At 49.5% G+C, this 23607-nt stretch overlaps 11 protein-coding genes across 11 annotated transcripts; 4 read left to right on the top strand and 7 right to left on the bottom strand.

The window, feature by feature from the left end:
- Positions 1–3388: 3388 nt before the first annotated feature.
- COCCADRAFT_39590 (uncharacterized protein) lies at positions 3389–4333 on the bottom strand (the record flags this gene model as incomplete). Its single annotated transcript, XM_007717372.1, has 4 exons — positions 3389–3460; positions 3553–3654; positions 4132–4238; positions 4306–4333. The coding sequence occupies 4 exons, from the start codon at positions 4331–4333 to the stop codon at positions 3389–3391; spliced, it is 309 nt and encodes a 102-aa protein (XP_007715562.1).
- A 1979-nt stretch (positions 4334–6312) lies between these two features.
- On the top strand, positions 6313–8304 carry COCCADRAFT_7762 (uncharacterized protein; the record flags this gene model as incomplete). Its single annotated transcript, XM_007717357.1, has 5 exons — positions 6313–6480; positions 6535–6829; positions 6879–7258; positions 7310–7535; positions 7592–8304. The coding sequence occupies 5 exons, from the start codon at positions 6313–6315 to the stop codon at positions 8302–8304; spliced, it is 1782 nt and encodes a 593-aa protein (XP_007715547.1).
- A 750-nt stretch (positions 8305–9054) lies between these two features.
- On the bottom strand, positions 9055–10740 carry COCCADRAFT_7761 (uncharacterized protein; the record flags this gene model as incomplete). Its single annotated transcript, XM_007717356.1, has 1 exon — positions 9055–10740. One exon carries the CDS (start codon positions 10738–10740, stop codon positions 9055–9057), a length of 1686 nt encoding a protein of 561 aa, XP_007715546.1.
- Positions 10741–12293: 1553 nt separating this feature from the next.
- On the bottom strand, positions 12294–13217 carry COCCADRAFT_7760 (uncharacterized protein; the record flags this gene model as incomplete). Its single annotated transcript, XM_007717355.1, has 3 exons — positions 12294–12335; positions 12391–12862; positions 12916–13217. 3 exons carry the CDS (start codon positions 13215–13217, stop codon positions 12294–12296), a joined length of 816 nt encoding a protein of 271 aa, XP_007715545.1.
- A 537-nt stretch (positions 13218–13754) lies between these two features.
- On the bottom strand, positions 13755–14226 carry COCCADRAFT_39586 (uncharacterized protein; the record flags this gene model as incomplete). The annotated part of the gene is made up of 2 exons (XM_007717371.1): positions 13755–13963; positions 14082–14226. The coding sequence occupies 2 exons, from the start codon at positions 14224–14226 to the stop codon at positions 13755–13757; spliced, it is 354 nt and encodes a 117-aa protein (XP_007715561.1).
- Positions 14227–14760: 534 nt separating this feature from the next.
- On the bottom strand, positions 14761–16276 carry COCCADRAFT_104639 (uncharacterized protein; the record flags this gene model as incomplete). The annotated part of the gene is made up of 2 exons (XM_007717370.1): positions 14761–15645; positions 15695–16276. 2 exons carry the CDS (start codon positions 16274–16276, stop codon positions 14761–14763), a joined length of 1467 nt encoding a protein of 488 aa, XP_007715560.1.
- Positions 16277–16708: 432 nt separating this feature from the next.
- On the top strand, positions 16709–17476 carry COCCADRAFT_39584 (uncharacterized protein; the record flags this gene model as incomplete). The annotated part of the gene is made up of 2 exons (XM_007717369.1): positions 16709–16772; positions 16830–17476. The coding sequence occupies 2 exons, from the start codon at positions 16709–16711 to the stop codon at positions 17474–17476; spliced, it is 711 nt and encodes a 236-aa protein (XP_007715559.1).
- A 359-nt stretch (positions 17477–17835) lies between these two features.
- On the bottom strand, positions 17836–18630 carry COCCADRAFT_39583 (uncharacterized protein; the record flags this gene model as incomplete). The annotated part of the gene is made up of 1 exon (XM_007717368.1): positions 17836–18630. One exon carries the CDS (start codon positions 18628–18630, stop codon positions 17836–17838), a length of 795 nt encoding a protein of 264 aa, XP_007715558.1.
- Positions 18631–19267: 637 nt separating this feature from the next.
- Positions 19268–20236, top strand: COCCADRAFT_7755 (uncharacterized protein; the record flags this gene model as incomplete). Its single annotated transcript, XM_007717354.1, has 4 exons — positions 19268–19547; positions 19709–19797; positions 19853–20003; positions 20055–20236. 4 exons carry the CDS (start codon positions 19268–19270, stop codon positions 20234–20236), a joined length of 702 nt encoding a protein of 233 aa, XP_007715544.1.
- A 258-nt stretch (positions 20237–20494) lies between these two features.
- COCCADRAFT_104673 (uncharacterized protein) lies at positions 20495–21488 on the bottom strand (the record flags this gene model as incomplete). The annotated part of the gene is made up of 3 exons (XM_007717367.1): positions 20495–21040; positions 21097–21333; positions 21393–21488. 3 exons carry the CDS (start codon positions 21486–21488, stop codon positions 20495–20497), a joined length of 879 nt encoding a protein of 292 aa, XP_007715557.1.
- A 276-nt stretch (positions 21489–21764) lies between these two features.
- Positions 21765–23442, top strand: COCCADRAFT_7753 (uncharacterized protein; the record flags this gene model as incomplete). Its single annotated transcript, XM_007717353.1, has 2 exons — positions 21765–23352; positions 23405–23442. 2 exons carry the CDS (start codon positions 21765–21767, stop codon positions 23440–23442), a joined length of 1626 nt encoding a protein of 541 aa, XP_007715543.1.
- Between the last annotated feature and the right edge of the window lie 165 nt (positions 23443–23607).

The raw sequence follows: 23607 nt of genomic DNA, 5'->3' as shown, positions 1-23607 counted from the left end.
GAGAAGAATCGCATTTTCGAACAGATAGATTTGAGATGGTGTCGGAATTGATCCGTGGTCGGGATGAGATGGGATGAGATGAGATAGACAGACCAACATGGCGAATTTATGGGCATTGGAGAGCTTCGCTGCACTGCGTGTCCTTATTGCAACCATAGTTCGTTGTATTGTTGTCTCATCGCAACCGTAGTTCGCTGTTCTGCTGCCTTCGTCGCAACCGTGTTGTATGTGGTTGTCGTACCCAATGGAGTTGTGCCTTGTTGTCATATACCCATTGAGAGGTTTACAATTATTACCAAACCGTTCCTGAGGGTTCGAAGTAGGGTCTTGCAGACCCTCACCCGATTTTTTACTTTGACTGTGGTCATTTTTTGATACCCGATTTCGGCAGGTTTGGGTGTGGCCTGCCATTCTTTTCTGAGATAATTGATCTGATACGCTATATAGCAAACAGAGAAAAAAAAAGTCAAGTCATAGATGGGCATTTTTGTGGTTCTTTGTGGGTTTTTTTTGATAAGACGTAAGGTAAACGTGATGAGAAGGGAGTGATTGAAACCCGCAAGCAGTTGTGATTCCGAAGATATGGTAAGAGAACCATTATCCCAATCCAACGTCACAGTGCCGCAGTGTATTAACTATATTTCTTCACCCAATCTTACAAGTCACGATTGCAAGAGCCGTCCCCTTTCACTTTCTGCACGAGGCATAGAAATTTTAAACCATGGCACAAAACATTCGTCCCCCTATATCAGACGTTAAACTCTGGTAAAGCAAATTTGATGACCCTCGTATGAACCTGTGAAATTACTTTAAAAAAAGAAGGACTGCTGAAGGATATAAAAACTAAATCAGATGTTTGAGCCTTTGCATACCACCCGATCCTGATCCAGGTGCCTTGCCCATTGTAGTATCAATAAGACTACGTATGCCCCGTCCATGGCACTTGGGCGCTCTAATTTGCCATCCCCACGACAATTCCCAAATCGCGATAATGTACATACTGTGTTGTCGTTGCTGCAGCCGCATAGTACTTGCCTGGCTCTCCTAGCCCCGGAGGACACTTGACTGATGCGCTGCTTGCTACTAGTCATTACACGAGCTATATTTGGTCATTCGTTGTGTACAGACATACCTTGTTCTTCGTTTGAATCAATGTTCGGTGAATTTTGTGTAGATGATCTTGTCTAAACCAGCGCGACATACCCACTTGTCTCGTCAGTTCATACTCAGCGACCTTGGGTGTGACGCCTTACTGGTAATTTCTTTTGCTTATCTTCGGGTAGCGCGCGGACTTTTTCTCTGACTCGTGCAATGTTCTCAGGTCTTTGTAGCGCTGTTGTTTACCCCAGCAGTAGTTGCTGTATTTGGGCGAGCTGCAACCTTCTCCTTCTTCGCGGCATTCGAGTCGACTTCTCTTTTGGCATGGGCTTGGTGGGCTTCACCTGCTGGCCATATCATAGTCCAGAGCTCGGCAGCCAGGTTCATTGTGTAGTCATATGTGCCCTCGACCAGCGGCCAGATTGGTTGATAGTGTTGGTGATCCATGAGAGGCGAGAATTGGATAGCTGAGTGTGGATATGGCGTTCTGTTGTGTGAAGCGTGAATAAATCCAATGCTCTAGATAAAGAGTGCTTTTGATGATAGCGGTGTAGTCTCGTGAGATAAGGTGACTGATAAGGGTCAAGATATGGCATCATGGTGATTGGAGCGACAAAGTGGGGCGGTGAGGGCTCGCGATACACAATGACCGAACTGAAATTCATTTGATAGTAAAACTTGATTTATAGTACTAGCGGCAGGTTTGGTGGTAAAATTGCGCCTATGTACGGCTTTCAGAGGCTCCTCGTGTTTTCTTGAAGAGAGTCATATCACGTGAGCAACCATTTCTGTCTAGTCACCAGGAGGTGAGAGACCGGATGTTAGAAACTGGTGCAAGCATACTAAGTGTGCATGTTGCGACAATCTAGTTACCGAATATTTCACTTGAGGAGCCATATGTCTACAAAAATTTCAATTATCCCAAATGTGCGTATCAGCAAAGATGCATTTAACCTGTATCTGCTTCTTGGAAAGTTCTAGAAGAATCCCCATCCTTGTGATAGTGAATCGCCATGTACTAGAGAATAGGAAGTTACGAAAATACTTTCGGTGACTCGTTCGATGTGAAGATCAAGTGGCTCTTGTACGATTAATGTTGGCGAAAGAGGTGCTAGCTTTGGCGGATATACGTGAATTAACAGAGCTGTATTCAAGAATAAATGTAAAGGTATCAATAGACAGCCGATGGAACTCACATCTTGTGCTCAGTAACTCACTTGAATCAACGCTGCTACAGCTTGGAAGAACAGTTCTGACTACTGTCTACGATAACTTGACTACGGATGCGACTCTGATACGTAAATCGACTGTGAGTTTCACTAGAACCCTTTGCGTCTAGTGAGAAGAAACCTAATGTGCAAGGACAATGTGACTGAGTCAACTCAAAATTCCCAATCAGTAGGCAGTACTCACGACTGAGTTTATGGGTTGCTTGCTAGTCCCCTTCAGGTATAAAATGTTAGATTTGCGAGTCAATTCATAATATATACGAGTGAGTCAGTGACATGCAAACTGCCTTGTTTCAATGTTAGCTTTCATATTTCTGGCAATTCGCCTGACAGATATCCTGTTTTGGGTATGCTACTATAGCACAGAACGACCAATGTTTTCCTTAGACAAACTGTTTTGGTTCCCAGCAAAATATCTCGACATTTCCATTCTAGTCCACGGCTCGTTCCGTTAGGCAATACACCCAGCTTTCTCACAGGGTCCAAAAATGCATATCTCACGGTAGTCGCCGATTACGTCGATTTGGACAGATTAAAGTTTTTCTACCGGTTGACGTCGGAAGCACGTCATGTTGTTCTGTTTGACCGCCAAAGAGCAAGCAAAACAAATAACACGATAGCTGACTCTTGACCAAACAAGACCGGTACATTGTTAAGTTTAGGCAAATGATCATGCGTGTTGCGGTGAACATTCAGTCTGGTAGGAGGCGAAGCTCAGTCAAGCTCATCCATCGGAGCTACTGTTTCTCGCCGTTCCCGAAAGGCTTGATACGGAAAGGGTAAATAAACATAGAACTCTTTGACCTCTAGCAGCAACGATTGTTACGATATCACAAGACTCTTTCAAGATGTGTTGGATCCATGTGTCAGTGTTGTTTGAGCTCCTCCGAGGTCAGTTCAAAGTACCGGGTTTTTTGATACAGTCACCATTTGGATCCAGCAAGGACAAATCGTATGCTACGCCACAACAACCTTGAGTATGCGGTCTGCTAGCGCCATGCTGTATTGACGCAACAATGTTCGAGCAGAACGTGGAAGTGCGGATGAATAAATCAGGAGGCTTATCTGAGCCACCCACATTTGAGGTGACGGCATCTGCCCGCGATGAAATCCGGCAAATTCAAAAATCTCATCTAGGCTGACCCGTATGTACCAGATGATGGACCTGCTGTCAGAAGATTCGCTCAAACTGGCTAGGCCAGTATGGTTGCTGAGTAAGACGGACAGCCCTATCGGAGTAATCTTCCGCCCTATACATAGTCATATCCGCCAGCAGAAATTGACTCACATTTCCGGAGAAGAAAAGGATAGCATCAACGTTGGAAGGCTTTTGGACATGAGAGAAGATGTCACGATAACGATGATGTACGATGAACAAAGAACAGGTACTGGCGGTTGGAGAGTGTGGAATTGCCGTCATGTTGAGTTGCAGATGATGTGCCGATGCCATGATCGCAAAAGAGCCTTGGTACGGCATGGACGGGGCAATAGCCGGTAAGCCTGGTTACATGAGATCGAGCGTTGAGCCCCACCAGGGACCCTGTCGTCGTTCCGCAAACCGTAGACTGACGTGGAGCCCAAACGATGTGTACATAATCGAGAAGCGTCTGAGAAGTCAAGGATGACCAATGTGGATTTTTGGACGCTTGAAGAGATGATATGAGTGTTTGGGTTCAGTTTGATGAATGATCAACGCGTTCGGACACATGCCAAGACACTAGCCTCGATCCGCTCTTGGTGAACCGTGGAGACGGCCTCGTCCAATTTCTGCCACCCTGACACTCTTACCCTCCAAGCTTCGTACCTTCCCGTCGCGTTCCGCATTTCCTAGTGTTCTGAACCAGCACACGGCAACTTGGGCTCGTATGCCGGATGCAGTTACAACTTTATCTTGGCCTATATGGATTGAGCCTACATCGCCCTTGGCCCAAGGCCAATCACGCTCCGTCAAACAGTTGAAGAGAAACCATGTTCAAACCGTCCAAGACTTCGATTTGGGCATCCATTGACCTGCTGCGATCATGCCAGACGCGTCTGACGTTCACCCTTGACTGCAAATCGGCAGTTAAATGTCTGGGCGCGTAAGCCGTAAGCCGTAACCCGGAAGTCGTATTAGCCCAAATACATTAGGGCCTTTTAAATGCGCATCAACCCCTGTAAGCTTCCACGGTAGTACTAGCCCGATGTTAGCGGGAAACGCCGTGCTGATCTTTGACTTGTAGTATATGCACCTGTCAACTATGTGTCTGCAGTATCTACAACTCTGCGTTGTCTTCGCCATCTGACCAGTAGGCATTATGGGAAGAAAAAATCATCAACTGATTGGAATGCGATACTCGGACATCTTGGCTGTCGGCATGCATCAAAGCTCCACAGCCACAATGGGTCAGGCTGCAGTTCCTTCCCATTGCAAGACCATCCATTGTTCAACTGATGGTTCTGGTACAGTACACCTTCGACCTGCTTCTCTAAGCGCTTGGTTGCTTACATATGCGGTGCATAGTAAGTACGTGTTCCGGCGAGGCTTACTTCGGCGTTGGTCACCGTTCTTCATAACTGTGGTATTGCATTAATATTGCCAAACCACATTCAATTGTTCTCACCATATGTTGCTGCAGATGTGAAAACGATAGACCATAAACAAGCCACCCAATCTCAGTGGTCTCACGTCCGCTTCACGTGTTCTTGGATACATGAGACAATTGCCGTCTACTGTACAGCTAATTGTACATACGCGCGTATGTACTTACTTACGGCTATGTACGCAGTACGTAGCACAGTATAGGATTTACTGTGCTGTCTCAACTTGCCACCCCGGGAAATCCGGTTGTGGCCGGGTCGCCAATCCAGCCGTGTTGAAGGGGAAATGCTACGACGAATCCATCCAAGTACTAAACTTCTTATACAAATCTACTTTGAAATGCCATCACCAATCTCCCGTCAACAAAGGAACATGGTCTTGGAGGGATTCCTGAAGGTATTCAAATTCTCCATGGTTCCATCAAGAGCATGCTTTCTCATGGCCAGACGTAATCAAAGCAGCGATAAAGAAGATTGCATCCAAATGTGCGCCAATTGTTGTGGCCCAAATGTTGTTGCTTTTTTTTACCAACGGCCCGGTATGTAAAACTCTATATACATACTTACTTACGTGATGTCGCTCGGGGATGTCTTTGCCTCATATCGACCCAACGGTGTGGCTTAGAAGTGAGTATGTACCACTGTGTACGTACACTTTTCCAGAGATGATCTGCAGTCCCCGACAGATTGCGCATCATACATGTCTGCGACAACATCCTCACCCAGCTCATTCCCAAATCGCAATAGCATCCCTTTCCTTCCTAGCCTTGTTCGTTCAGAGAGCGTCGGCCCGTTTCCTTACACACGGCTCAAGTGAGATGCTGCTATTCCTGCCTCCCTTTCACTCGTACAAGTCAGTGCAGGGCTGTAAAGAACGACTTTACGAAGTAAAAATCAAGCATTCGTGGTCTGGATCAGCGATCATCAAGTCGCAGGGTAATGGCAGAAATGAACAAATTAAACAAATTGGAATCTGGCTTTGGCTCAGCAAATAAGGTTTATGACCCTGACGCTAGCGGGGCAAGTGTGGTAGGGGTGCAAGGTTTCCGCAACCAGCATCCCGCCATCCACTCCGCTATGACCTTGAAGGCGCCGAACGGGCAATACCAAGGTCGATTTCGGCGTGTTGGGGGATTGAGGGGCCCTCAAGTCCTCGTTTGTTCCATTGCGCAGCCCCCGCCCATTCCCCTGCATTGCGGTGGTATTACATGTGATATTGGCCTTTCGATTCAAGAGGCTTCCACGCGACAAACTTCGCTATGACATAGGAGCTAGTGCGACGCTTGGGTAACACCTCAGCTCACTAGGGTCTGGGTCTGGGGGGGACAGCTCAGACTACTTGAACTACCCTACGCCTCCTCTTTGCCGTGGCAAGATGTTCTCTCGGCCCCACGCCTTCAGCAAAATGGACGAAAGAACTGCATCGAGCGGCCGCTCTCAGGATTACGAGAAACACGATGGCAATGCGCTTGAGATGGTGACCTCGCAGACGCCTGTTCATGAACAAGACAAACCCCCTCAACTGTCGCAGGTCGGCAGCGGTGGCGATAGTAATGTAGTCGTCCACGAAAAGGTCAGTCTAACGAATGCGGTCGTGTGGATATGAGGTGTTGACAGAGAGTTACAGATGAACTTCAAGCTCTTCATAACTTTGGTCTGCATGGTGTTCCTATGGGTTGGATCTCAGATTCCCCTATTCATCTTTGGCTCCATTATCTCATTCATCACCAGAGATCTTGGAGGAGCGGATCGATTCTCATGGTTCATGATTGCCTATCTCATTCCGCTTGCCGCCCTTTTGCCTTTTGTTGGTGCGCTGTCCGACCTTTTTGGAAGGCAAAGGGTTGCTATTGCGGGACAATTGGCATTGGTTATCGGTGCCATTGTTACATCGACTGCCTCGAACATGAACATCGCCATTGGTGAGTAGCGCATTTACATGGTCCAACGGCTTTCGCTGACAAACTCCAGGCGGCCAGGTCTTCTCAGGCATTGGTGCGGGTCTCAACGAGATGATCTCACTCTCCGGCACAGCTGAAGTCGTTCCTGTCAAGGATCGCGCCAAGTATATTGGCTTCGTCGTTATCACCATTATTCCCTTCTGCCCAGCCGTTCTGTGGTCTCAAACCATTGCCGAGCATGGGGCCGGCTGGCGCTACAATGGCATCTTCGTTGGCGTGTGGAACTTCATTGGGCTGCTAATGTGCATCTTCTTTTACAGGAGTCCGTCTCGCCTTTCAGACAGTTACACTGCTCGCGATGTCATTTCAAAACTCGATCTCGTCGGTGGTTTCCTGAGTACCAGCGGTATCACCCTCTTCATGATGGGACTTCAGTGGGGATCAGTGCAGGTTCGTTCAACCAAGTTTTTGATACACGATATGATGCTAACAACTTTCCAGTATAACTGGGGCAGCGTTCACAACCTCGTGCCTTTTATTCTTGGACTCGTTCTCATAGCCGCATTCGTCGTATGGGAGTTCCGCGCCGAGCATCCCATGGTTCCACGAGGAATGTTCGCCAAAGCCAAGAGAACCATGATTGTCATCCTGCTCCTCATCTTCATTAGTGGTGGCACTTTCTTCGCCTTGATCCTCATCTACCCATCCCAAGTCCTCAACGTCTACGGTAAGCAAACGACACCCACAATCCGCAGTTGTATCCACCGCTAACAAAAACCACAGGCAATGACCCAACAGAAAACGGCCTCCGCTCTCTCCCCATCGGCTTCGGCATCATGGGTGGTGCCTTCATAGGCTTACTCCTAATCCCCATCACTGGCGGCCGCTTCCGGGAAATCATGATCTTCATCACCTCCGTCGCAACCGCCTCCACAGCCCTCCTCTCCATCAACACCCCGCACAACGTCGGCGCAATTGTAGCCATCGCCTCGGTCGCCTGCACAGCTATCGGCGCCGTCATCATCCCCTCGACAGTCATTGCCCAAATCGCCGCTCCAGACGAATACATCGCCACCGTCACCGCCCTCACCCTCAGCATCCGCTACATCGGCGGCGCAATCGGCTACTCCATCTACATCAACCTCATGACCCGCCAAGCTACAAAGTACCTAGGTCTCATGGCACAGAATACGATCGCCCTCCAGGCCATTGTCAACCCGCTTATCCCCGCTGGCCGCGAGGCCATCAAGAACATCGTTGTCGGCATCGCCAACGGCCAATTCGAAGAGGTACAGAGAATCATGGCTACTGACCCCACGGTCCTCCAGCGAGATGCCTACCCGATCATCCTCGCCGCCTCCCGGGAGGCCTGGGCTCAGGCCTACAAGCTACCGTATTACGTCTCGATTGCATTCGGTGGTGCCACCGTCATTCTGAGCTTCTTCATTGGCGATATTAGACAGTACATGACGTCCAAGATTGCGGTCCATGTTTAAAGAAGAGATGGTCTGGAAGAAGTTGTAGTAGTTATTTTTTTTGTCTTCTTACCACTAGGCTTGAGCGACGTTTTTTGTTTTGTGTTGTTTGTTTGGCGGATGAATGGTATGGGTTTGAGCGGCTAGCGATAGCAAAGCTTAATTTATTTTCGAATGTATTTTGGGGAAATTAGAATTAAGGTAGCAAATGAGGAAGTAGGAAATGGGGTTCTAAGATCCACCACGCTACATTCTCTCTCTCTCTCTCTTTTTTTTTAACTTCTGTTTCTAGAGAAATATCCAAATCACTCCTTCAAATTCAAGATTTGTAACCACCTTTCTTTTCGCTTTTTTTTATGAGATCGAGAGAGAAAAAAAAGGTCTCATGGAGTTTTTCATTAACAAAAAAAATTTCAATGTTGGAATTCTTTACTACTAACCACCGATTCTGTTGAATAAACAAAAACGTCTACATCCCTTCTTTCGTGCGCATATCGGCGACGACTCGCATGTAGCAAATGTTATGTTTACCCACAAAGCAACATGTTATTTTGTATGATAAAATCCTAATAATCTCAACACCAAAAAAAATTTGGAATTTTCAAATTTCAAAAATAAAAATAAAAAATCGACAATATAAATTCAAAAGAAAAAAATATTGGAAAAAAAACAAGGAGGGGGTATAAAACGCCATTTTTGCCCAAGAAGAAAAGAAATGCCCAGAATATCGCTGCAAAGGTTGGGAAAAAAAAGATTATGCGATGATATCTTTCAGTCCAACTTTGTTGCTTGGGTGTCTCGTGGGGTGATGGCGCTCATAGAGCTGCTGATGACGGCTCCGGCAGTTAGAATGCTAATGCAGAGGAAGCTTGTGGTGAGGACGCTGCTGACGTAGGCGGCGGGGAGTGTTTGGTGTTGTTGGTGGTGTTTTGTTTGCTCGGGGTGGGTTGGAGGTGTGATGGTGTGATGTGAGATGGAGCGGTCCTTGCTTAGCTCTTTCCGTATTGTGGTCTCGATGGCGGAAGTGCTGCCATTTTCTCCTTTCTTGTTGAACGATGATATTGTTGTTGTAACGGGCTCATTGTGGTTGGTAGTGAATAGACTGTCGTGGTAAATGTCCATTTTGGTCTTGTCTTGCCTCCTCTCTAGCATCTCTGCCGCGTCATCTTCTTCGTCGCAACTCTCATCGCCGGATGCACCGTACTCCTCGACAGTCGCCAGCGTATCAAGCGCATCCATAGAGTCAACCCGTACCGCCCTTTTAGGGCGAACCTGAGCCTCGACGTGTTGCGCCTGCCAGTCGCACCCATCAATGCAGGTGCCTATAACAGGTGATATCAGCGGAGACGAGGACACGTATCCTTCATCGCGGTCTCCAATTGCGCATTCAGATTCAGCGTAAAAAACAACGTCATTGAAATCCAGCTCTTCGTTGTGGGTGGAATTTCTGGGTTCTAGGGGCCGAACCACGGAGAATATGTTGTTGTCGTCATCATCATCGAGCTCGGTCTCAAGCGGCCCGAATGTTTCTTCTTCGTCTTCGTCACTCTTCTCCCATGTATCGATGGAACTTGAGTCCTCCGCTTCCTCGTCCTCTTCAGATCCGTCGACACCATCTCTTTCTTGCTGTGCTTTCCACATTCCAATCAACTCCTTCAGCTCGTCTCTGGAAAAGTGTTCTTGAGCTGGTGTTCTTCGCGGTGCAACTTGCTCGTTTGTATTCTGCTGCTTCTCTTCTTCATAGATGAAATTGAAATCTGGCTGCGGCTCCTGCAGCTCTGGCAGCTCATACAAGTCCCTGTTTTGGCTCTCTGTTGCTTCCTCTCTATGTATGTTTTCGTACCTTCTTCTGTTCCCGATCAAATGCGCTTCCTCGATCCCTGTCACAAACGCCAATGGCGAATGGCGATATACTTGTGCCCTTTGTCTTCCAGTCAGGTGACTTACGTTTTGGAATGCCTTTGCGTATCGGTACCGTTGGCCATTGTAGGGGCTGAGTTCGGGATATGCTGGTGCATCAGCCTCGTCCTTGCCGTCATAGTATATACCAATAGCGTGAGTAAGGTACTCATGACGTGCGGAAGCAATCTCTTCTTCCGTGATTGTGTCGATAATGTTGTTATATACGGCTTCTGGTGGTGCTTCAACAGCTTCTAGCTCAGATGCGTGTCCATCCTCTGGGTCAACATCCGGTGACTGGTCAACAGTCATGTCGATAACATGCGAGGTTAGAGTGTCCGAATGTGCGTCTCTATAGCTGTTGCGATCTGATGTATATGCTGTAGTCGATTCTATACTCTCTTCACAACGCGACAGTTGAAGTGGGCCAAGCTCGTCAACACTTGGTGAAGAAGTGTCAACAGTGGCTTTCCAAGTATCCAGGTCAAAGTCGTCGTCGTCGTCATCGTCCCAATTGAACTTCCGGTCGTTACCGCTAGCGATTTCATGTGAAGCCATGTTGCTATATTTGAATTTAAGAATTTTTTCCGATGTGTGTGCGTATCAGTGAAGGTTGCGTGGGTTGAAAGCGAAGACAGTCGGACAAAGCCGTCGACCAGAGAGCAAGTCAAAGGCTCTTGGGCCGAGATATGAATGAAACTGGCCTCCCATGCCAACGTTCACCACCCTTATCACGAGCGCACGTGTGCGACAGTGAAATGGAAACCCACGGTTAATGGTCTTGGCGCCCAAGCTATTGGGCTTCAACCAAGTATGGTACGTGCGCGATAGGTTTCCTACAGGGGAGATGAAACTGGCTGGGTCTTGGGCGCGCGCGCGCAAACAGTTTGTGCGGAGACGTGTCGCGTTAGTTATCGACACCTTTGCCGCGAATAAAAGCATTGTGTCCTGGCGCAGAGGCAAACGTTTTTATGCGGACGAGAGCAAACAGCAATTCACCCGCAAACGGAATCAGCCCGCTGGCTTGTCTCACCATGCCGTTCGCATACCATGATGAAGGATGATGTAAGATTAACATTTGATGAAGTTCCCGTGAGTGCCGGTTGGTGTGGGAAAAAGGACGCGGGTGCACCCAGGCTTCGGAAGGCCGACAAACAGCACAAGCCGAATAAAGAAGACTAAAAATACTCCCGCAAATCACAGCTGTGACATGCGACAAAAATGCCCGTTCGCGAACTACGTCCAACAAATCAAGACAATGAGATATGTCTAGCAGCGAATACCATGCGCTGGGCTGGATCGTGAGGTCCGAGCACGACGCCAAATGATTGTCGCCGCCCACGCATCTACCCCGTAGATCGACGAGGCTGCCCGCGCGCCCGGTCGTGTTTGCAAAAGAGAACCTTGGTTCGGGATTCTCCAGAAGCGTCCAGATAGGGCCATGGACCATGGATAGTGAACAGTCATCGGTTGGGGTGATAGATTCAAGCTACAAATCGTATTGGTGAACGCTTTGGTTTTTGTACATAACAGGTAATGTGTCGCATGTTGTGCTTGCAAGACAGTTTTGATGTACGCGCTATGGTACATCTCAATTGTTTAGCGCTGCCATGACATATCAGGGTCTAATAAATGATGAGTGCTCGGTAATCTGGTTCGATCGCCCTATTACGTCGTGGTTCCCCAGGACACCTGAAGCGTTCGGGTAGGTTCAAGGAATCGCGACCAGCCTCACTTTGCAGTAGTGCTGCTGGCTGCTGTCTGACATCATTCTGCAGGATTTCCCTACTTGATGAGGAAATCCAGCTTACACTTTTTGTCTTTGCATATTCTAGTGTCGTCATCATCGGCACTGTTGAATTCAAAATTCGATCGTGTGCTGATCGTGCGCGATGGTGGTTGCGGCGCTGGCGGCTGATGAAGCTGTAGCAAATGAAAATAAAATCTCTAACTGTAATGAAAGTTATTGCAACCATGTTGAGAAGTGATTAGCCTGCAGCAAATGGCACACTGGATGCACGTATGCTCTTCATGATAATAGTCAAATTGTAACACATCATCCTTGTCTGTATGCAGATGATCGATCTCTATGTACAGGCTGGCGATTGAGATTACTGACCAGCAGTTTTCCGGTGCATAACTGTAGCTGCCGCCTATATTCTGTTAGTGAAACAGTCGCTTGTTTTACAAGTCTCTAATTCGACTTACTTGGTGGTTTGGAAATATCAAGCTATCAGCAAGTACCACGTTCTCTCTCCTGCCAGCAGCAAAGACGACAACCTCGGCAATGTCATCAGGTGTCAAAGGCTCGACTCCTTCATATACCTTCTTTGCCTTTTCCTTGTCTCCACCGAACCTTACAACACTGAATTCAGTTTCCACCTGGCCTGGGTCAATTTCTATGACTCTTATCCTTGTTGCGATCAGCTCCCTGCGTAGGGCGTCTGTGAAGCTTCGGACTGCAGCCTTGGTTGCGCAGTAGATGGATCCGCCCTGGTAGGGTTCACGGCCCGCAATGGAGCCAATGTTTATGATGTCGCCTAAGGGGGTGGAGCGTGCCTTGAAGATAGGAAGGATGGCTTGCGTCATGTTGATCAGGCCGGTTACATTTGTGCTGAACATGATATCGATGTCGGCTGGAGAGATATCGGGGGCTTGGGCAACGCCTTTGACGAGTCCACTTGAATCATGTTAGCTGCAGAGAAAGGCCATGATATACATTGGGCAACTCACGCGTTGTTGACCAGCACATCGATGTCCTTGAACTCTTGAGGAAGGTTGCCAACAAAATTTTGGACCTCATCGGGCTTGCTGACATCCATCTTGACCGGTAGGACTTTGACGCCTTTTGCAAACCCACCAATCTCCTGCGCAAGTTCTTTCAATGAGTCCTCCCTTCGTGCAGTCAAGATGAGCTTCAAGTCGTCTGGCTGTGTCCGGGCGAATTCGAGGGCTGTTGATTTACCAATGCCAGAAGACGCACCGGTGATGACAATGGTCTTGCCCTTGAGGCGCTCAGCCATCTTAGTCGACATTTTGGCAGCGTGATGTTGAAGATAGCTCTGTAGTTGTGTACTGCAAGGGACGATGCGGGGTCGCAATGGGGCTTGGGCAAAGGCAGTTGCAGTGCAGAAGAAAAGCTTAGATGACGGCAGAACAGGCATGTAAGTCGCAATGCTTTGTAATACAGCAATTAATGGGTGAAGGAGTGTGGAGTCTACGATTCGGGGTTGATAATGCGGGCGCAAGTCATAATGGCCATGGATATCGGCGGCAATCCCGAGGCTGCGCGAGTCAGGAACAGTGCATGGAGGGGTAGGTAGTCAAGCACGGCAATGTGGGGGAGCTCTGCATGCATCACACCGAGATAGCTTGAGCCGCATCACGTCGCAACTTCATACAAAAGTAGATGGTTTGGTGGTGAACATATCTTCATTCATGTCTCAGCCATATTCCAGGCTTTCGTGGAGACGTTTTATCGTCAATCCGAGTCATTATGCGTATATCCCTCCAACTCCAGGCATGCGCATGAAAAAGTGCAGGTATCAAAAACGTCTTTTACAGCGACAAACTTAGGCAGCGCCCTTCTTCTTGAGCATGGCCTCGTCCTCTTCCCTCAGTTCCTGGTCGATCTTGGCTCCCTTGGAGGGCTCGTTGCCGTGTGCGCGTGCAGGCAGGGTAGCATCCTTCTCCCTCTGCAGGTCCTCGAGAGACTTCTCCTCACCCTCCTTCTCGCGCTTCTCCTCGCGCTCGAGCTTGTTGGCAATTGATCGCTCGTCCTCTGCCAGCCGCTGTTAGCATATGTTTCTTAACGCAATCATGGTTGAGTTTGACCCAAGCTTTGCGCGGCACGACCAAAAGGGCATCGACACATGCAACAAACTAGGGGAAGCACATACTTGAGTCAAGAGCCTTGTGAGAGTTCTCCTTGCCCTCGTGGAACCTGTTCTCCTTCTTCTCCTGCTCGATCTCGGCGTTGGACTTGGTGACCTGGTCGCCAGCCTCGTAGACGGTCCTGTTGCCGACGCTTGAGTTTCCAGACATGTTGAGTATGTGGGTTATGAAACGTGGGAAAAAGAGTTATATTGAAAGATTGGTTGAGTGAAGAGGAGATGAATTGCAATGGATGTGCGAATGATGATGTCGAGGGTGAGTTCTCCCTTCTCCTTATGAAGGGTTTCTTCTGCGCGCAAAACTAACATAGCGATGACGTAGTGTTGTAGTGATATCATCGGTGGAGACGAACCGCATGTTTGGGCACCCAAAGCGATGCGAATGATGACATGCAAATGGCCGATGTGGTGCCTGCATTGTAAATTTGCATACAGTATAGCGATCACGGAGCTGGAGCTGTCGTGTGCTTATCCCGAGCTTGCTGCGATTGCGCACTGGTGAAGGAGCTCGCTTTCGTCATTTTACCCACATCAACCCATCTCTGCAAGCCAGCTAACAACCATGTCTGTTACCAGCTGCGGACCACTACCACATTTGCATACTGTGTAACATGCCATTACATACAATTTTTTGGGCAAGCGCAATTTGGAACATGTCAACTACTACAACCAGTACACGCGACACTCAGGCAAAGCTCCGCTTCTCTAACCACCTGTCCACGAGTGCCAATGCCTCCTTGGGCTTATCAAATGGAACAAGATGTCCCGCTCTATCTACCGTTGTAAAAGCAAAGGTCGTCTCCCTGCCGCTTGCAGTCTTGGTCTTTACCTCCTTGAACCACCCTACTTCTTCTCCGTCGTTCTTCCACGTTCTCTTTGGCTGTGCAACAAACGCTGGCTGACCTTTCCATTGCATCGTGTTTGCCCACTGCAGATTTCCTGCAGTATTGCACGCAAGATCAAGGTTGCCTTGGTAGAAAAGCACGTCGATACCATGCTCAAGAAGGTACAAGACCTGTGGCTGCGTGCTCTGAACACCATCTCCAGTTAGAGCAAAGGCCCATGTAATATCCAGAGATAGAACCGAATAGTTGCCCGCAGCTTTAGGTACGTTAAGAGCTTGTCGAACCGATGGAAGATTGAGATACTTTTGTATCCTCGGGATCTCAGGGTAGCATAATTCGTCCTTCGTCTCACACCCGTCTGTGATGTCGTAGCGATTACGACCACCTTCGCCGGACTCGCCATCGTAGTATTGGATGACCCCCTTGTCACATACTTTCTCTGCAGCGATGCATATGGCTGGATCTGGGTGATCATAACAGATTTGGGTGAGCTCCATGCAGCGAGGTAGGTTTGCTGCCATGATATCGCAGCGCGTCTGGTTGAAGATGGGGCTCTCGACACCGGGATTCGTTGTGCAAAGAGTCTCCCAATAGCCAAAGGTAGTGTCTTTGGGTGAGACATATGCATTGCCGGTGAATGTTGATTTAAGGTTGACTTGGGGTCGCTTTGGGTACAGGAGGTTCTGAGACACAATCTGCGCGCCGAGTGCTGGAACATAGTGGCCCTTGGTGGTCGATCAGCTTGTACACTTGATTATGGTGCAAAAAACCTACAGCATAGCTTTCTCCGGTAATATGGAAGTCTCTTCCGGAAAGGCTCGGGAAGACATCGCTGGTAAACAGCTGCAGGAAATGATGCATGTCTTCAGCCGCTGTGAAGCTCGTAGCCGGAAGCGGGACACCTGGGTCAACATAGCTGAAACCCACACCAGCCGGCTGGTCAACAAAGATGATGTTGGCATTCTTGCTCCACCCGTATTCGTTGAAGACAGTGCCATTACCGTGCTCATTGATCATGCATGGTCCCAACTCACCCATCATTCCAAGCATGCCAGACGCACCTGGGCCTCCACTCAACCATAACAACAGCGGATCTTCGGACGGCTTTCTCTGTGATTCAAAGTACCAGAAGAAGATGTGTTTTGAGCCGACATCTAGCCAGCCGGTATACTGTTTACCGTGAGCGTTGCAAATCGTGTCGTCTTGCTGCTCTCTGATGCGGATGGCATGGTGTTCGGAAAACTGACTCTGATATGTCTGGAAACCTTCAACATCGAGTGTCTCTTGGAACGGCACCTGTGAAAAGGATGTGGCAGGGACAGTCGCGGCAAGCAAACTTGCAATAGAAAGCTTCATGATTGATGTACACCCTCGCGGTACTGCGATGGATGCTCAATTCAACACAGAATGACAACAGAACAATGACACGTGACAAATCAGTATTGCAAGAGACAGAACAGTTGTATGAGTCTGGAGAATGATAGATATTCCCAGAGAACACGGGTGAAGAAGGTTGGTGTCCGCGTCGCCCCGGGCCCCAGTAAACGATCGTCCAAAGTTAGACAGGGGTGTGGGGATTGGTCTTCACCCGCACCTCGAAACTACCACCATACGCGACTGTATCCTCAACCCGACTATTTTGCGCGACTTGACCGCGTCAATCAACACCTTGAATACGATTCGCCTCCGTCGCAATTTCGAACCTCTGCTGGAATCGCGCATCAACCTACAAGTACCCACCTGACAATCCGCAGCACATACAGCCAGAGCAAGGCACCCTCCTCCATCATGCCCTACAACAACACTCCGATTGCGCCCAACAAGGAGATTACCGGCCATGTGTCGCTTCCGTGTAAGTAGAACGTTCAGTCGCCATTCACATAACCTCATCAATTAACTCCCTCAACAGTGGCACGCGTGCAGAAGATCATCCAAGCGGACCCAGAGCGCATCACAACTTCCAAGAACGCTGCCTTTGCCATCGCGCTCGCCACAGAAATGTTCATCCAGCACCTCGCAACCACAACCTACAATGTTGTAAAAGCTGAGCGCAAGCCCCGCCGCAACATCCAGTACCGTGATGTCAGCAGCGCCGTAGCAAAGACCGACAATCTTGAATTCCTGGTCGATGTTGCACCCAAGACAAGCACATGGGGCACGGTAAAGAAGAGGATCGAGGAAAAGGAGAAAGAGGATGCGAAGAGGAAGGAGAAGGAAGGCAAGAAAGACCCTATAGCAAATGACCAGACAAAACTGGGTGCGCCTGTAGAGACGGTGGAGGGTGATGCCGCAGACAAGATTCAAACACCTGAGAATGGCGCTGCCATGGCTTCGCAGTCACCAGACAAGCCAGAGGAGACACCCGATGCCATGGAGGTCGATCAGGGAGTAGACCGTGTTGCAGACAGTGAGCCAGAGGAAGATGCTGCAGCCATGCAAATCGAGATGGAGATGCGCGGTCCACCAAGCCAGCCTGCGCCAACTGAGAACAAGCCTGCCAGTCCAGTAGTCAGGCGGCCGACAGGAGGGTTCACAGCTATCAACGGTAACAAGTAATTGGAGCTGATCCAGGACTTGGGGGCGAAGAATTATTTGCATTGCATTTGGCGTTCAGCAGGATATACCATGCCGAGGATACTTGACGAGTTGACGGAATTCGATATGGAGATTTGACTATGCCCCGGACGAACATGAAAGATCTGTTCTACCGGATCGCAATATAAATTAAACTATTCCAGACTGCATCTACTGCGTGGCCTGGGACATGATGCTAGATTAGAACCGGGCTACTTGAAGAGAATTGAATAGTATGACTTGGAACTCCACCGACTCATCAACCGACTGCTACCACTTTCATGCATCTGAGCTCTCACATCCACCAACAGGACTAGCACCTACACTCTGATATATATCCCCTAACTACCCTCCGTATTCCACACCTCCAGCCTCCCCACCCACCCCTCCCTCCCCACAACCCCCCTTAACACCTCCTCCGTCCTCTCCCACGGCACCCCAAACTCCCCACTATTAATCCTACACATCCTCACACTCGCCACCTCCTCGCCCAGCAACCCTAACAACCCCAAGCACCCCTCAATCGCCCTCCCCGTATTCCTCAGAATCTCTCCTGCCGCATCCTTACCCTTCCCATACCTGCGACTCGTAAACAGACACCCAATCCAATGCCCCTTGTCGCCGTCCACTGGTGGAATCAACAGCGTTGTGCCGACTGGCACTGGGTTTCCAGTTTTCGGGGAATGCTCTTTGGTGCAGAAGGCGTGGTAGATGGTGTAGGCGTTGGGGTACTGCTTTTTGAAGGCTAGGGCGATGCCTGAGCCCCAGGAGCCTTGGGTGTTGCAGGCGTGGAGGAGCAGGGTGCCTTGGGGTGCGGTGAAGAGGGAGCCGGTGTGGTGGGTTAGGTACAGGGTACTCGAGGTGGTCGAGGGAGGGCTTGGGGGGAGGTCTTTGTAGGAAAGAGGGGTGAGGGTAGGAGTGGTTTTTGTATCTTGTCGTTTTGAGGGGAGGAGGGCTGAGGATGTGGAGAGTGATCTTTTGGTTTTATTTTTGCTGGTATCTTGAGGTATTGGGGTTTCTGATACTGGTTGGTTTTCCGGTTCGTGTTTAGGAAGTTTTTGGGAGTTTGCTTGATCGCGATCTGCAGTTTTCGGCTTGAAGTAGGAAGTGATGGAAGCATTTTTGATGTCGGACATGATTGCGAGTGATTTGAAAGTTGTTAGGTGACGTTGGATAGGGTTGTAAGGCATATGGGTGCTAACTGAGAAGGTTGTACTGGCGAGCACTCTGTGGAGAGTGGTGAGAAGGAAGGAATTGTCAGTGACAAGGAAAGTAGTAAAGTAGTGAAGGACCAAAGGCATAATTCTGTGGATTGGGACCAAAAGCTAGAAGTCAGGCAGCCGCCAAGGCTCTCTCTCACCTTAGATGAGTCAACAGTCTGTGCATACGATCTATAAATTCATTGTAGTTGTGAGAGCAAATATACAGATTTTAAGAAATGAGAAATGACAGTTCAGAAGCAGGGTAGTTTAAAATAACGATACCATGTGATGTCTTACCAGAAAATCAAGCTATGGAACTAATAGTGAACAAAGAAAAATAGTAAAGTGCAACGTTGTGTATCAAGCAAGCCCAATCAAAACCCATGTTACTACAATGCCGTCGTGGTGTTCGGGCGATGACGCTTGGATGGTGTTCGTCGGCCACGAGACCTTCTGGCCAATCAGACAACACCTGACATAACGCTCCCTGCCAAACCAGCCAAAACTTCAACATCGTCAACCCAAGCTCCTCTCCATCAACGACCACAACCCCCGCCCACTCGCGTCCACGATGCCCGCTCTCGCCAACACCGCCCGTGCCGTCGCACGCTCATGGACCGCTCACCAATTGCCCGTTGCCCGGGCGGCCGGTTGCACCGCCATGCAGACCCGCAACGCCTCGGCTTCCTCGTTCGATAGCCCCTTCAAGGGCACCCCGGAGACGACCAAGATCCCCTCGTTTGCTGCGTACAGGAATAAGGGTGGCGAGACCGGACCCAAGGTCTTCCAGTACTTCATGGTCGGAACCATGGGTGCGCTGAGTGCGCTTGGCGCGAAGGCGACCGTACAGGGTAGGTCACCAGCACCGCGACAACACAATGGAGGAGTGGAAATTGGTTGGAGGAGTTGATATGGCATATTTGGAGTTCTGGGAGAGCAATTGGCCATTTTTCGGATGACATGCGTCCGTGAATTGATGGAGAACCGAACGGCTAACGCAATCGTTCAACAGACTTCCTTGTCAACATGTCTGCTTCCGCCGACGTTTTGGCCCAAGCCAAGGTTGAAATCGACCTCGCTGCCATTCCCGAGGGCAAGAACGTACGTTTTGCGACATCACACGGATTACCCGACGAGCGGAAGCTGATAAGCGCAGGTCATTATCAAGTGGCGAGGCAAGCCCGTCTTTATCCGACACCGCACCGAGGACGAGATCAAGGAGGCTGAAGATACCAAGTGGGAGTCTCTCCGTGACCCCCAGCCTGACTCTGCCCGTGTCCAGAAGCCCGAATGGTTGATCATGTTGGGTACGTTACACCGCGAACCGCACAGATGAAGATTGGAATTAACAGCAACAGGTGTCTGCACCCATCTTGGATGTGTCCCCATTGGCGAGGCTGGTGACTTTGGAGGCTGGTTCTGCCCTTGCCATGGATCCCACTACGACATCTCTGGCCGCATAAGAAAGGGACCTGCCCCGCTCAACCTCGAGGTTCCCTCGTACGACTTCCCCGAGGAGGGCAAGGTTGTCATTGGTTAAGCGGAGTAACTTTTGAAGGGGAGGCGCACGGATGTCGAGACTTGTGTGTGTATAGGAGCGAGCATCAACAATTTCCTACGGTTTGATTCACATAGATTCGGCTTGTGTCCTTGCAATGTAACACTAGTTAGAGTCACCCTTTGTTTGTGTTGGTTGCAGGTGTTGCCGCGACTCTATTACTGGTACACGTTACGATAATCACGGCATCTTTCGCTCTATGGCTCTCATTGGATGCATCGTGCATGAGCATCAAAGATATCATTGACCGCTTAGGTAGGTCTTGACAGCCTCAACAGCGCCTTTGAACTTATCCGCCTCAATTAGCACCATGTGTCCCTTAGGTTTTACTCCCAATTCTTGAAACGCCCTCTTACTGTCGCTCGCACCCTCGTCTACCGGGGTATCATAATCAAAGTCCGTGAAGCCCACTGCGTGCTTGTGTAGCACCTCGTCCTCGGGATGGAAGTAAAACGTCTCCTGCCCAACGTCGGCCTTCTTGTTCTTCTTCTTGCTTGGTGGCGCATCTCCGCTCGGTAGTTGCGATTGAATTTCGGAATAGCATTTTGACAGCACGAGGTAGTGGGTAAATGTGTAAGGCTCCTTTTCCTCGACCGCCCATTGGATCTCTTCAAGTAGCATGGTATACATCGGGGGCACGACCTCGTGTGGCATGTTGATAAAGCGCTCGGTCAGAATAAGACCGACTTGTGCCTCAGAAGATTCGGCAAGCAGTGGCGCGAGTGTGGGGATTGAAGAGGCTTTTTTCGAGAGGTAGGATGTCAGGTCGCTAATTACTTTCTTGTCCTACAGATGTTTGTTAGGCCTGCCGGTTTTCTCAAATTGGCAAGGCGCATGCGTACCTTGTGTGTCTGCAGGTTCAAGACTGTAAGGAAAGCGTATGGATCCGTCTCATTGCCGTCAACCTTGACGGTACTTCCCAAGAGCGGTTGCGACAATATGAGATCGGCGAGTTCTGAGAGATTGAATAATTGCGCATCGACGTCGAGGAGTTGGCGCAACAGGTTTTTAAGCCCGTGGAAGTCAACAGCTGGCTGCGGATCAAACCATTCGAAGTCGACATTCACTATGTCCATTTCCTAGAGAGCAACGGTTAGCTTGCCGTATTACAAGAAGAATAATCGACCGAAGCGCATACCTCGTCGCTACCAGAGTCGTCGCCATCTTGCTGCGTGCGCTTTTCTGGCGCATCAGGCAGATCCTCGGGATCTCTCTCAGACTTTCTTTTGGCCATTGTATGTTTTGAGTGTGCAGTATACAAAAATCGGTACGAACTGAGCTGAGACGAGTGGAGAATTCGAGCGACGCGACTTTCGCGCTGCGTCGGCGGCGCTATCGATAGCGAAATTTTGGGCCCCGCCAAAATTTGCGAGAGTCACGGAGCCCCTCCTGCGCCTGGTTTCCCTCCCCAGATACCCCGTCTTCTTTCTTTCAACTTTTTTCTTCTCCTTGTCAACACTTTCTTTCACACTCCCATTTCACACTTTTCAAGTGTATGTCTTCTTTCAAAATGGCGACCGACAACTCCGACCCAATTCCTCCCCACAAGACGTTCGATACCATTTTGGTTCTCGACTTTGGCTCTCAGTACACACATTTGATTACACGCCGACTCCGTGAGCTGAACATCTATTCTGAGATGCTGCCATGTACCACTAAAATTGCCGATCTTCCTTTCACACCAAAGGGCATCATCCTCTCCGGTGGCCCATACTCAGTCTATGAGGAGGGCGCACCCCACGTCGACCACGCTGTCTTTGATCTCGGCGTCCCAATTTTGGGCATATGCTATGGACTACAAGAGATGGCATGGCACTTTGGCAAGAACGCCGGAGTAGCCGCAGGTGAGAAGAGGGAATATGGACATGCAAACCTCAAGGTTGAGAACCACGGCGGACACATGGACGAGCTGTTCAAGGACTTGGGCAACGACCTCGAGGTCTGGATGAGTCACGGCGACAAGCTCAGCCATATGCCCGAGGGCTTTGTGACTGTTGCGACTACGAACAATGCGCCATTTGCGGGCATTGCGCACACAACCAGCAAGTACTACGGCATTCAGTTCCACCCTGAAGTCACACACACAAAGAAGGGAACCACGGTACTGAAGAACTTTGCCGTCGATATCTGCCAAGCGAACACAAACTGGACCATGAGCAAGTTTGTGGATCAGGAGATTACGCGCATCAGGAAGCTTGTAGGCGACAAAGGGCAAGTTATCGGCGCCGTCAGTGGTGGCGTCGACTCGACCGTTGCCGCTAAGCTGATGAAGGAGGCTATTGGTGATCGCTTCCACGCCGTCATGGTCGACAATGGTGTACTGCGACTCAACGAGGCTGTACAGGTCAAGAAGACTCTAGACGAAGGTCTGGGTATCAACCTTACAGTCATTGACGCATCCGACCTGTTCCTCGACCGCCTCAAGGGCGTGACCGACGATCCGGAGAAGAAACGCAAGATCATCGGCAACACCTTCATTGAAGTGTTCCAGAAGCAAGCCGAGAAGATCAAGGCAGAGGCTCATGCGTCCAGCGACGCTGGTGACATTGAATGGCTCCTTCAGGGTACCCTCTACCCTGACGTCATTGAATCACTCTCGTTCAAGGGCCCCTCGCAGACCATCAAGACGCACCACAATGTCGGCGGTCTTCCCAAGGACATGAAGCTCAAGGTCATTGAGCCTCTGCGCGAACTCTTCAAGGACGAGGTTCGTGAACTGGGCAAGGAGCTCGGCATTCCAGAGGATCTCGTCTGGCGCCACCCATTCCCTGGCCCAGGTATCGCCATCCGTATCTTGGGCGAGGTCACTCGCGAGCAGGTCCGCATTGCACGTGAGGCTGACCACATCTTCATTGAGGAAATCAAGGCTGCTGGTCTGTACAGGAACATCAGTCAAGCGTTTGCGGCGCTTCTCCCTGTCAAGGCGGTTGGTGTTATGGGTGACAAGCGTGTGCACGACCAGGTGATTGCACTGAGGGCCGTCGAGACGTCAGATTTCATGACGGCAGACTGGTATCCATTTGATGGCGAGTTCCTCAAGAGGGTGAGCAGGAGGATTGTAAACGAGGTCAATGGCGTTTGCCGTGTGGTTTACGATAGTAAGTTCTCCTTTGTTCATATAAAGTAGGAATATCTGCTAACTTTGACTAGTCACCAGCAAGCCTCCTGGTACCATCGAGATGGAGTAGGAGCCCTGTTTTTTTTCGGATCTGGTTGCTTTACCAGAATATTTTTGTACAGCATGGATACGCTTGGATAGGAAGATGACTGGATGTGGATACGAATAGACGATGGATGATAGACCAACCTTTTGATGATACCCTTGCATGACTACTATGAGGTAGTTCAATATG

Source organism: Bipolaris zeicola (assembly GCF_000523435.1).
Source record: "Bipolaris zeicola 26-R-13 unplaced genomic scaffold scaffold_176, whole genome shotgun sequence".
Lineage (NCBI taxonomy): Eukaryota > Fungi > Ascomycota > Dothideomycetes > Pleosporales > Pleosporaceae > Bipolaris > Bipolaris zeicola.
This window is presented reverse-complemented; position numbering and strand designations above follow the sequence as displayed.